The 13,776-nt window shown below is 35.0% G+C and overlaps 1 protein-coding gene across 1 annotated transcript; it reads right to left on the bottom strand.

The window, feature by feature from the left end:
* Window positions 1-1,899: 1,899 nt before the first annotated feature.
* On the bottom strand, window positions 1,900-6,180 carry LOC138320182 (carcinoembryonic antigen-related cell adhesion molecule 5-like). Its single transcript, XM_069263225.1, has 6 exons — window positions 5,904-6,180; window positions 5,049-5,309; window positions 4,341-4,604; window positions 3,547-3,807; window positions 2,780-3,043; window positions 1,900-2,159 (listed from the first exon to the last, which is right to left on the bottom strand). Exons 1-6 carry the CDS (start codon window positions 6,178-6,180, stop codon window positions 1,924-1,926), a joined length of 1,563 nt encoding a protein of 520 aa, XP_069119326.1. The 3' UTR covers window positions 1,900-1,923.
* Between the last annotated feature and the right edge of the window lie 7,596 nt (window positions 6,181-13,776).

Here is a 13,776-nt window from a genome sequence, read left to right as displayed (position 1 = left end):
TATACGGTCCCAGGCAGTGGGAAGACGTGCTCGTGCACGACTTTTGAAGGTGGCTGCCATCTCAGTGGTTCCCATGGAACATTCCATAGCAATCTAATTAGGATTGAAAGAGGAACGAACCTTCAGCACTCTGGGGGAGAGTGGAATGTTAAACACCTTGCTAAAAGGAATGTTGGTTTGCTGTAATATTACACAATACATGTAGTGAGTTGTCTTGGTTTACATTCTAAGCCGATTCAACTATTAATAGGGATAGGGATAAGATGCAGAATAAACTGGATTTGCCTTTCACTATTCGCGAGTGAAGTTTTTATACTTATAAATAGATAGATTTTAAAATAAACATCATATTTATGATTTTCGTAGTTATGGACTTTTTTGTTCTAGTTTGATTACATTTGCATTGTTATCTGGTTTATTGCCTATGGTCTACTATTGTTAACACTTCTCTAGTTTTTACAGTTATTGTTATTGCTTTCTATTTGTGTGTTTTCGGTAAATGTGTTAAGTTTGTTGAGTGATTGGCCCAAGGAATAAGTAATCGGTATTGGACAGACCAGAAATTCGTGAAAGACGTACATAAGTAGTTTACTTTATTTTTACTGCTTATACTTATCATGCGTCCATGGGAAATGGAGACAGCTTTGTCTTAGTCTGCTCGTGATGTCTTTGGTTATGAATGATTATCGTAATGTTTTATCGAAAATAAGATACCCGTTGTTTGTTCGATATGTTGGAATAACTCGACTGTAAAGGTATGGCATTGGGTTATATACATTATGTTTCTTTGTGCATGCCTACTAATCCTTAGTCATCTATTCATGAGAAGGTGAACTGATACGTAAGTAGAGCTATTGAATAACCAAACACGAAAAAATATTCAATTTATATAGTATTTCCTCATTCCAAGGTGGGAACCCAAAAACCCACCACTTTATAGGAAGCCTATTGTATTGTTTAAGAACAGATGCATTCACTCGAAAAAACATAATCTAAAATAATGTTTTATAAACTAAAAATGAGAGTGCATTATTTTACATTGGGAAATGTATTGCTAGTACCTACATTGAACAGTAATACTAATTGAAATAGTTGACTCCCCGACAATATTCCTAGCAGTACATCTGTACGTCCCGTGTTCTGATCTGTCCAGTTGCCCCAGTGACAACACAGGTGACACAGTAAAGTTGGTGTTGTCCGGTCGTGTCCAGACAAAGGTACAGTCAGGTCTACAGTCCGCTGTACAGGTGATGTCCGGTAACGTGTCACCCTCTGTCCTGGTGTAGGTAGTGTCCTGTGGAGACAGGGCTAGGGGAGGAAACCGGGGCCATCTATAATAAGCATATGCTTTTTTGACAACGATAAGTACAAATTTCCGATAGAACACCGTTTTTGAATTACATCCAAAATATATGTTTTCCATTTAAAATGTTAATACATTGCAGCATTATGGCTTCACCAAGATAACTGAATAGATAGTGAGTTTTCTCATGTGCGATTAAAAAGCTTGGCCTTGGTAAAGGCATTTAAATGGGGGATCATCTGATTTGTGAAAATATACACTTCCGTTCTATATCAAAAAAGTTGTGAATTGTCAAGTTCAAAATGACACTTAGCAAAGTATTACTTTGTGGAAATTGTTAATTTTATTTAAAAGTTTCCACAGTTTTTGTCATGTTGTTCTGGAATGTTTCTATATCATCGGGGTCGAATTGTCGTGTCGGAAAACCGTAATGCAGTCAACTAAATGCTTTTACATAATTTCCAATACCAATACATACAGAGGACAATATTTTCCTTTTATTTGTTTTCGGTGTGACGACAATTTTTGTCTAAAGAAAATACTTTATAATGGTATTCATCCCGATATTACATATATCATATAGCATTACGTACAGTAGACAGTTACACTGACGTCCACAGTTATCGCACTGCCGTGTACATTACTGGCCGTACACCTGTACACGCCCGTCTGACCACGCTGTATGTTGGTGAGCTGGAGACCAGACCCTGTGGTATAGGACTTGTCCCATCCTTTGTCCAGCTGTAGGTACATGCCGGGTTACAATCAGCAGAACACGTGATGGTGGGGATAGTTTGTCCCTCCCTAGGAGTATAGGTCACAGTCGATGGAGTCAGTATTACTGTAGACGGTCCGTCTGGATAAATTAATTTCACTAATTGATTTCAAAACGATATATTGGATTATTATAAAGTGTGAACAGCAAAGAATAAACCAAATTTCATAGCATAAGGAAATAAAACCAGGTAAATGATTAATTCAACAGTTTTCTCGTCGATACTTATAGCAATGATTTATACATTATGACTATTAGCATAAAACATCACTCTTCAGAAATAAATATGAATTTCTGGTCCTGGAAACAGTGTGGAATAAGGGTTTATTTACCAGAAGGTGTAATATTTCCTGAGGTTGTGCCCGATGTGAGGTAAATCAAGTTTTATAACACATTGTCACCGTAAACATCGATTGTTTTTAGCATTTTTTCTTTTCACTATTTTCAAATATGTCATTTGGAAAGATGAAAACTACAGTTAAATTTAATTCCTTCGTATACTTTGATCCTAATTATATTAAATAAAATGTATTATATCGAATAGAACTTTCCAGCTTCCTGGCTATCTTTTCCAGCTAGTTTTGTAACCGACACACAGTGCATTCCTATTCAGGTTTTATGAAATAAATATTGAACTTGAATCAACAAACATTTTAAAGGTAAATGTTAACTTGATTTTACGAAAATATCAATATACTTACACCGAATAACAACACTGGATGTAACGGTGGACTCCCCAACACCATTTCTAGCAGTACATCTGTACCCCCCGTGTTCTGATCTGTCCAGTTGTCCCAGTGACAACACAGGTGACACCGTAAAGTTGGTGTTGTCCGGTCGTTTCCAGACAAAGGTACAGCCAGGTCTACAGTCCGCTGTACAGGTGATGTCATGTAACGTGTCACCCTCTGTCCTGCTGTAGGTAGTGTTCGGAGGGGACAGGGCTATTGAGGAGCCGGGGCCATCTATAATAAATATATGCTGTTTTTTGACAACGATAAGTATATGTTTCCAATAGAACACCGTTTTTAAAACAAATTTATGTTTACCAATAATCGTTAATACACAGCATTTATAAAGCTGCATAGTGAGTTTTCTCATTCTATAAAAGCTTGGCTTGGTAAAGGCAGTTACATAATGGGGACGAACCTGATTTTGTAGCATACACTTCCTGTCTATATCACACTTGAGGGTATGATTGAGTTCAAGTTAGCAAAGTATTCCTGTTCGTGTAAGAAATTGTTATCATATTAAGACGTACTTGCCATAAAGTGGAATTTCTTAAATCGATTTTCGTGTCGGAAAGGTATGAGTAACTAAATGCTTTTACATAATTTCCAATACCAATACATACAGAGGACAATATTTTCCTTTTATTTGTTTTCGGTGTGACGACAATTTTTGTCTAAAGAAAATACTTTATAATGGTATTCATCCCGATATTACATATATCATATAGCATACGTACAGTAGACAGTTACACTGACATCCACAGTTGTCGCACTGCCGTGTACATTACTGGCCGTACACCTGTACACGCCCGTCTGACCACGCTGTGTGTTGGTGAGCTGGAGACCAGACCCTGTGGTATAGGATTGTCCATCCTTTGTCCAGCTGTAGGTACATGCCGGGTTACAATCAGCAGAACACGTGATGGTGGGGATAGTTTGTCCCTCCGTAGGAGTATAGGTTATAGTCGATGGAGTCAAACTTACTGTAGAAGGTCCGTCTAGGTAAATTAATTTAACTTCACTTGTATTTCAATTCAAAACGATATGATTGTTTAGTATGAAGTGTGAACGGTAAAGACTAACCCCAAGGCGATAGTGTAAGATAATGCAACCGAGAAAGTGATTAATTCAACAATTTTCTCCTCGATACTTATAGAAATTATTTATCAAATTAATTATAAATTTTGAAATGAAATATCACTCTACAGATATTATTTCTGGTCCCGGAAACAGTGTGTTATGTATAAATTGTTTTTAGTTTTTTTTTTCCTTTTCACTATTTTCAAACATGTCATTCCGTAAGAAGGTTTATTTTTATTCTTTCCTTTACTTTGATCCTAATGATATTAAATTAAATGTCTTATATCGAATAGAACTTTCACGCTTCCTGACCATCTTTTCCGGCTAGTTTTGTAACTGACACAAAGTTCATTCATATTCACGTTTTATCAAATAAATCTTGGACGTGTATCAAAATTCATTTTTAAGGTAAATGTTAACTTGATTATAACGAAAATATCAATAAACGTACACAGTATATCAACACTGGATGTAACGGTGGACTCCCCAACTCCATTCCTAGCAGTACATCTATGCGTCCCGTATTCTGATCTGTCCAATTGTCCCAGTGACAACACAGGTGACACAGTAAAGTTGGTGTTGTCCGGTCGTGTCCAGACAAAGGTACAGTCAGGTCTACAGTCCGCTGTACAGATGATGTCCGGTAAAGTGTCACCCTCTGTCCTGGTGTAGGTAGTGTCCGGCGGGGACAGGACAATTGAGGTACCGGGGCCGTCTACAATAAAAACAAGTAGTTTTGACAACGTTACGAATACCTGTTTCTGTTAGAACACTGTTTTGAAAACAAATATCTATTTCCTATTCTCATTCTCTTAAGACTTTGCTTTGTAAACACAATTTCAGAATGGGGACGAACGTGATTCATAACTTACTGATTAATAATATTTATGTAACATCTACTTCCTTTCTATATCACACCTAAGGGAATGATTGAGTTAAAGTTAATAAAGTATTCCTCTATTATTAGCAAAACATGTGACTGTGATTGTAAGAGATTGTTATCATGTATATTAATGTATTTGTCTTAACCTTGACATTTTTAGAATGAAGTTTCCTTTCGGAAAAGTATGAGTAACTAAATGTCGTGACTTTTGTCGAAAGAAAGTGCTTTCTAAGTGTTATTCATCCCGATATTACATATGTCAGGTAGCATACGTACAGTAAACGGTGACACTGACGTCCACATTTGTAGTACTACCGTGTACATTACTGGCCGTACACCTGTAAACACCCGTCTGACCACGTTGTATGTTGGTGAGCTGGAGACCTGATCCTGTGGTATAGGACTGTCCATCCTTTGTCCAGCTGTAGGTACAGGCCGGGTTACAGTCAGCAGAACACGTGATGGTGGGGATAGTTTGTCCCTCCGTAGGAGTATAAGTCACAGTTGGTGGAGTCAAACTTACAGTAGAAGGTCCGTCTGGGTAAATTAATTTCACTACACTTGCATTTGAATTCAAAATGATATATTGGTTTACCATGAAGTGCGAACAGCAAAGAATAACCTTAATGACATAGTATAAGAAAATACAACCAGGAAAATGAATAATTCAACAGTTTTCTCATCGATCCTTACATAGAGATGATTTATAACGTACTACGTTTAAATTAAAACTATCACTCTACAGAAAGTAATATGCATTCCTGGTCCCGGCAACGGTGTGCTATGAAGGTTTATTGACCAGAAGATGTACTATCCCTCGAGGGCGTCCCAGATGTGAGGGTAAATCAAATATACACTGTCATCGGAAACATAAATAGTTTTTAGCATTTTTCCTTTTCATTATTTTCAAACGTGTCATTAGGAAAGAAGAAAAATACATTTTTTTATTTTGATTCCTTTGTTTACTATGCTCCTAATTATATTAAATTAAATTTCTTATATCGAATAGAACTTTGAAGCTAGTTTGTAACTGACACCCAGTCCATTCATATTCACGTTTTATCAAATAAATCTTTAACTTGTATCAACAATCATTTTTAAGGTAAATATTACGGAAATCAATATACGTACACCGAATAACAACACTGATTGTTCTTGTTGACTCCCCAACAACATTCCTAGCAGTACATCTGTACGTCCCGTGTTCTGATCTGTCCAGTTGTCCCAGTGACAACACAGGTGACACAGTAAAGTTGGTGTTGTCCGGTCGTGTCCAGACAAAGGTACAGCCAGGTCTACAGTCCGCTGTACAGGTGATGTCCGGTAACGTGTCACCCTCTGTCCTGGTGTAGGTAGTGTCCGGCGGGACCAGAACTAGGGAAGTACCGGGGCCATCTGCAATATACATTTTGCATTTTATTGCAATATGTATGATAAACAGATATTCGCATAACACACGATTTGATGATATTTTCCGATTCAATGAAGTAATAGACGCTCCAGGTAAAATATTCTAAGATACCTCACATAAATAAGAAGCTAGAAAGTATAGCTAGATAATTTATCTTTGAGGCGTTTTGATTCTTAGTCTGCAACAAAGTTAATATATGCCTGGAATTATATATATAAATGAAGTAGGCACGATCAATCAATGAACAGACATAAGGTTGCTAAAACTATAACTGTATTTATTTAAATTTGTCATTTGCTTGTTTAGAACTGATATAGTGGGGATTACACGCATCATGCACTATCGTTTTTTCAGCCATTGTATTATTTCGCTATTTGCATAGACCGCTCCTTGGAATGGTATTGTTTGATTTTGTGTTTGTATCGAACTTTTTATAAAATAGGGTACAATTTTGGGAGTGCCTCTCTAATAAGTACATTTGAATTTCCCTAAATTAATGTGTGCTTCGGAGCAGACTTACGGATGTACACCTCTGAGAAGTCAACATTTTCTTGTATTACATTTTTTTAATATAATGTTTTGGAAATTGGAGTTCATACCATAAAAGAAATGGGAAAAAAATATATGTCCGTGTGCTCATTTTCGAGTTGTGGTCACTCAAAGATACCAATTTGACAAAATATTAGATTTTATGAGAATTTTGCCGTTTTCACCATATACACGATTATTAAAGCCATAATTTCGAATTTCGTGTTGGATATATAATGGTGTTTGCATTATTTATTTAAAGTGGTTTCTTTAACTAATATTTTTTCTTCTCTGAATAACAACATATGCTACCCCAACCCCTTAATTTTGAGCTACAAAAATATCACCATTTTCACCATTTTTGCCACACTAAACCTTTTTTTATAGAAACAGCTCTGGAATTAAACTTTTGTAAATATTTTGCATATCAGTAGGTAAAAGGTTGTTCTTTCTAAATCAGGCATAAAAAGGGGTCGGTGTAATTACTTTTGGCCCAATGTAAATATTTCTTATTTTACAATATTTTAGAGTAAAGAAAAAAGATTAAATGTAAAAATCAAAGTGACAAAAGGTTATTATTTGTCACACATTAATGCTTATTTTTTAATTACCATGTACCAGTAAAGATTCACAGCAAAACTTAAATCAATTCAGTTTAAAACTGCTGGCAGTAGTTGATGAATTAAGGTACAACAATTTAAAGCAAACAGAATAGTAAAATTTTACGCTTGGTATCTGGAAGCAAAAAGAAGACATAGTTTCATAGATGGCCGCCCCGCACACGGGATTATTTACTTAAAACATCCCAATATAAAATAAATCTACTAAAAACTAGAAAGCTCAATTGTTTGACAAAATTTGCATTTGGCAACTTGTCTTTCTATAGATATTGATGAATTTAATTGATAAAATTCAAAAACGTTTCTTTGATCTAATCTGTCTAAACGAGACCTCAACGGGATCAAAACCTCAGGAATTGTTCCATCCCTAATAATAACTTAAGATAAGATGCTTACATTATGAAAATTGTAGAATTTTCATTTAGTTTTATTCCTACATTTTTGTTATTTGGTAAGATATATGGTCGTGAACTTATTATATTAATCCAATTTACATCAAGGTGAGGAACTAGAACCAACACAACTACTACATCGATATTAGACGGAGTAACCAATTTCGTTCTAACTTCTCGCCAGTTTTCAATTACGGTTGATTCGTGAATCATAACAAGTTCTATTATCTATAAAACTTGTAATTAAGACCAAGGTAAATGACATGTCATCAGCAAGATTATGCAAGATTATACAAATGTAACAGCGGTATCAGTTTATGCGAAAAGGTATAACACAATGTCACCAAGAACAGAAACAGTCTGAAACATTGCTTTACATGACCGATAAATGCTTTTTTAGTAGAATCAACTAATAAACTGTTGTTTCCAATTTGTTTAAACAGTCTTTTATCCAGAAAAGGATATTGTCTTTTTATTCTGTACTTATACAATTACAGATTGATAGGATTATTTGGTAAACATCCACTTACATAGTAATTTTAATCAAGATGTATATAACTGATATATGACCATTGGAAAAGAAGAGCAAAGCGTGCGTATTTTCCAATTATATCAAAAGCAGACAAAAACCATTATAATTTACACAACTTAAAACTAATTATGTAAGACTACTATTACATTGATATATCTACAATGATTGTTTTGTGAGCACTATCAAAAACCAAGCTAAAGCAACGTAAACTATAAGCCTTTTTGAAGAAGAATTCCCTTAATTGAGGATTATACGATATGATTACTATGGGCAGGGTTCAGGGTAAGTGAAGCACCTTATCATTATACTGACATTTGAATTAATACAGTCGCCTTTTGATTTTGCACTTCAGATTATTGGATTTTCGGATATTTAGTCTACTGGAATGAAAAACAATCATTTCCACACAACAGTACAGTTAACAATTGAATCTATTTGATGTCTGCAGTATATAGTCATTTTCAACGCAAAACTTTAGTGTCTTACAATGTATGATAATATCGGATGCTATAGTTGGATTCCCAATCTTCATTCATTAGCGAGTACATCTGTACGTCCCGTGTTCTGATCTGTCCAGTTGTCCCTAGTGAAACACAGGTGACTACAGTAAGTTGGTGTAGTCCGGTCCCCGTGTCAAGACACAAAACGGTACAGCCTAGGTGTACAGTTACGCTGTACAGGTGATGTCTGGTAAAAACGTGTCACTACTCTGTCCTGGTGTAGGTAGTGTCGGCTAGGTTGACAGGGATATTGATGGTTGGATGCAGGAGTATATGTAAACATGTTACATTATTTTTTATCTCCACCTTTGTAGCCAGCAGAAGTCGAGTAAAAATTAAATTAATAATGTGTTTTAATGTATTTAATGGTAATTGGGACATTTTGAATCCTTTTTGATTATGTCTGTAATTTTCATTTTGAACTTATATTCCTTTTCTTCCGTTACAAATATTTGGTAGCGTTTTGTGTTCTTGGTTTTAAATGTTTTGGTTTGTTTAGTTTTTATCGTCTATTAACAGCCAGGGTCATGTAAGGACGTGCCCAGGTTTGTTGTTGGAGGAAAGCCGGAGTGCACACAGAAAAACCACCGACCTGAGCGGTCAGTACACTGGCAAACTGTCCCACATGGGATTCGAAACGATACGCTTGTGACCAGAGGTGGAGGGCTTGTGGTAATATGTAGGGGTCATACTTAACCACTCGGCCACGGCGACCCCTGGTTTTAATGTAATCCTTTTGAGTTAACAATGGTTTCAACATAATGCGTTTACTTGAATCCAATACATGGGTTGTAAAATTTGTTACATACGTGCTGAAATCGGCTCGAAACTACAATGCATATCGCATATTAGATATTGCTAAATATTAATATGGCATTTTGTTAAAGAAATTACATTTGTAATTATTGTCTAAGTGTTGCAGATTGAATAGGTATTAAATAAATAGTTTCTTATTACTCTTTGCATGCAATTAAGATTACATTTCTCTTACAATCTTTGAAACAATAAATATCCATTAGTTCATTATAAAGATGTTGGACCTTGTCCAGACTCCAAGACTTCTGATTTTGCAACATAAATCACTGTTGACGGCTCGTCGATCCTAAATCCACCTCGAAATACCGATGATTAGAGCATTTGCGACCCCCGGCTGTTGTCACAGATCCTATACAATTTATACTTTATATCGAATGTATACGAAGCGTAATATATGGATAAAATGGTTATTTATTGTAATTGTAAACTACCTCGTGCGCAGATGCGAGGATAATGCACAAAATACGCATTTGCCTTTTTATAACATATTTAAATATGATTCGTAAAATTGTTTTCCATTATTTTAAATCAAACGTATATACTGTGTTATCATGAAAATTCATACACCAAACACATTACAGGTAAAAATAACTTACCTGCTAAGGTTGAGTGTGATAGTATCTTCACTGTCATGGGTTTGGTTTAGGTATGGTTAAGGTTGGTACGTCTACAGAACCACACTATATTCCTGGTCTCCCGTCTGTGGTTGTTTATGATCCACCGGAACACTGTCACAAGGTTACTTCCAGACGTTATGTCACAGGAAAACACATCCGCTGTACAGTGGGACGGGTGGGCTGGCTTTGGTGTTGTAACATTGACCACCAGCTAATTGTTTATACTACCCCAACTGGGATAGTGTAAACGACGTAGGACGGCGGTTAAAACTCGGAAAAGAGACGGGCCTCCTCTTCGTACATCTACACGTCAGTGTAAAATTTCAGTCACGGGGACAGCGTTATCAGACGATTAAGTCAGGGTTACAGCATCTGGATATCGTTCATCGAGATATGCATGTTGCTTTTGAATTTTAATTTTGAATCAGTGATTTCAGTGATATAATTGCTTAATGTATATTAAACATTAAAAACGCATAAGTGATTTTTTTTTCGCTGAAACCACTTTAAAATGTTGTGATTTGTGGTGGTGTCATTGTGGCACACATCTTAAAGAGGGACAGTTCAGTCTAAGAGTTCAGTTAAAATTTGATGATATATCGGAACAAATCAAATTTCTAATAAAAAATTGCATTACTTGGTTTTACTGTGGATCTGTCAGAAAAGTAGCCCTGTTGTGAAATGTATGTGAACTGTTCTAACTCGCTTGGCATGTCCGCCATTACACATTGCGGTCTGACGTCTTGTATGCCGAACCCTGGCCTTTGCCAGTGTAATAAAGTTTTTTGTCTTAAATACTGCTCAAATCACAATCTTAAGTAGTGTGTTTACGTTATTAGGTGCATGCTCTTCAATGGATTATGCTATTGCATTTGTTTAACGAACGTGACTTTGGCTTCGAGTATGGGCTACGATCATACTGTAATACCGATTGCTTAATTCTTATTGATTAACGATTTGGAATTTCAACCGGTCATCAATTCAAAATACCTTAGCAATGTAGTGGAATTTGTCAATATCTTCTTGTTACTATAGTTTTTTAAGGGAATAGCAATAAAATACTACTAAGATCTCTTCATATGTGGATTGCCTGTACATAGTAACATATTTAAAGCACCTCTTTCAATGGTGCGGTATGAAGGATCATGGATCTTCTAACCCGACGGGTCTACTAAATATGTTGTAAAACTCCGACGGGCTTGCCGAGCGTTTTTACAACATTCTTTGTGATCCCGATAGGTATAATATCCCTCAATCTTCATATTTACTTATCGAAAGAGTATTTTCTTTCATACCTCGACCGTTTTATTGCCAAATTTAACAACGATAATATCACGCCACGAAATATTCGAAGAAAGCCAAAAGTCTTTTCCAAGCAATCGGACATAATTGTAAACTCTTATTTTAAATACGTATGTTACTAAAATATAAATTAGTTTAATTTTCCTGAAATATAATCTAAATAATCACCTGATTGCGATATTACATTGTAAATTTACTTTTTGTCACTACCATGAGCAATGTACGCTTAAATGGTTTGCTTTATATTACCTATGTTAACCAGCAAACTCATCTTGCTTATGAGAACGTTATATGATAATATACTTCACTCATGATATACCTATATATGATCGATATTTAAGGATTGAACGCCGTGTGACCGTAGAGATTGTTGTTATTGCATGTGTAGCTGATGAAATACTTGCTAAAATCGTAATATAGTGTATTCTACCTTAAACCAGCAACGTATTACACCCATATTTGTATGAAAGAAATTAATATCATTTTTTTTTGCTTGTGGATTATGTAAACAGAATTAGCCCATTTGAATTATGCTCTTTTTTATCGACATAACTGTAATAAGCTCTTAATATTACATTCGTATGTACAGTAACATCTTTTTTGCCTCTCTAGTGATTATTAATCAATGCAAATATAATCTATTTTTAATATTCAGAATGATAACGAGATACATTGTAAATTAACTGTTTGTCACTATTTATCATTAGAAGATATGGACTCTTACAAATGGTGTTTTTACGCCATTACCTATTTTATTTTTGGGACCAGTATACTCAATTTGCTTTATCTGAACCTCCATTTTCTAATTGATATTCTAGATCACTCTGCCATACCATTTATATTCGATATCATGTATTATACTGCATTTGAAACGGAAAGTACTTTCACTTTACTTATAACAAAAATATATTTCTATTCGGACTTATTGTCTTTCTTAGATACAGTTAATATCTGAAGAAAAACTAATTCACTAAACGTTGTAAGAATAATTCCGGATTCTCGATGTAATTACAAGTTGTACCAACGTTACCCAGGTTACAAAATACACGGTATTAAAAACTTTAATGTCAATAACATAAAAATGAAAGTCTACGCTAATCATAGAAATCGAAACATAAGGACTATTAAAATCGATAAAAGGAAATTTAAAACTACCAGTAAAAGTAATTTTCCACCCCTAGAAAATTCCGGATATCGTGGATAGCTATGATACAGCAACGGGTAGGTGTCTTTCGTGTTATAGGTAATCCCATCATCATGTCGCAATAATCAAACTGAGGAGGAAACGTACTTTTATTCGTTTAATTTATTTTTTTTTTTCTTCGTCTCAATTTTAATATTATAAATATTTAACATTATAGAGTCCAAAGGGGCCTGGCATGTAGCCATACCGATTTACGAAATGTGCGAACCGGATTGGGTAGAAATCACGTAATATTTAGAGGTCCCTATCCTTTTCATTAATATCAATGAACAGATATTATAATAAACAAAATACCATTTAAAATAGCAATTTCTAATCTCATAATTTCTTTCTTCGTTTGTTTACCTGAAATGTACGGCATGTCCTTAAAGTTTACCCATGTATTGTTTTCTGTACATTCTTCTAGACTTAATGATTAAACATCTGCGAAAACAAATATTCCACGATTTGCTTTTTTTGGCATTTGTAATTAAACAATTGCTTAGTAGTATAGTGATGAAAATTTTCAACGACCGCGAAACAGTCAATATGATATATTTTTTGCAATAATAAACGAAGTACCGCATACAAATTTAAGGTAAATAATGTTCTAAAGACAACCAGAAGGATCGGAGTAATATATTGTATCAACGCGTTCAAGACGCAATGCTCTTATTGTTTTCGATTACCGATTCACGGTTGATATTTGAACAATTATTATAACAGTCAGTGATGAATAATTTGACAGCGTACCTGAATCTGACAAAAAAACAACGTTGCTGATGTTTACGTAATGCAAAACAACGTGAGATTTAGCTAAGAGATAGATAAGTGTGTCATTTTGTGTTGCTTTGAAACGGCTTTTGTAACTGCCTACCCTGAATCACATGTGTCATACCGTTTCGTCTGCTGATTGTTGTTACATTAATAGATTAAATACATTCTACATACATGTGCAAGTCATGACTATTATTGATTATGGAAGTCAAATAATGGTTTAAAATAATTCAGATAACATACCTGTTTTCCTATTCGCTGTTAAGAACACAAAGATGAAAACGTTAACATAGAATAAACTTCTGAAAACCGATGGATGTTGATTT

The sequence above is a fragment of the Argopecten irradians genome, chromosome 3, assembly GCF_041381155.1.
Source record: "Argopecten irradians isolate NY chromosome 3, Ai_NY, whole genome shotgun sequence".
NCBI classification, from domain to species: domain Eukaryota; kingdom Metazoa; phylum Mollusca; class Bivalvia; order Pectinida; family Pectinidae; genus Argopecten; species Argopecten irradians.
Note: the sequence above shows the minus strand (reverse complement) of the source record. Positions and strands in the feature narration are given on the sequence as shown.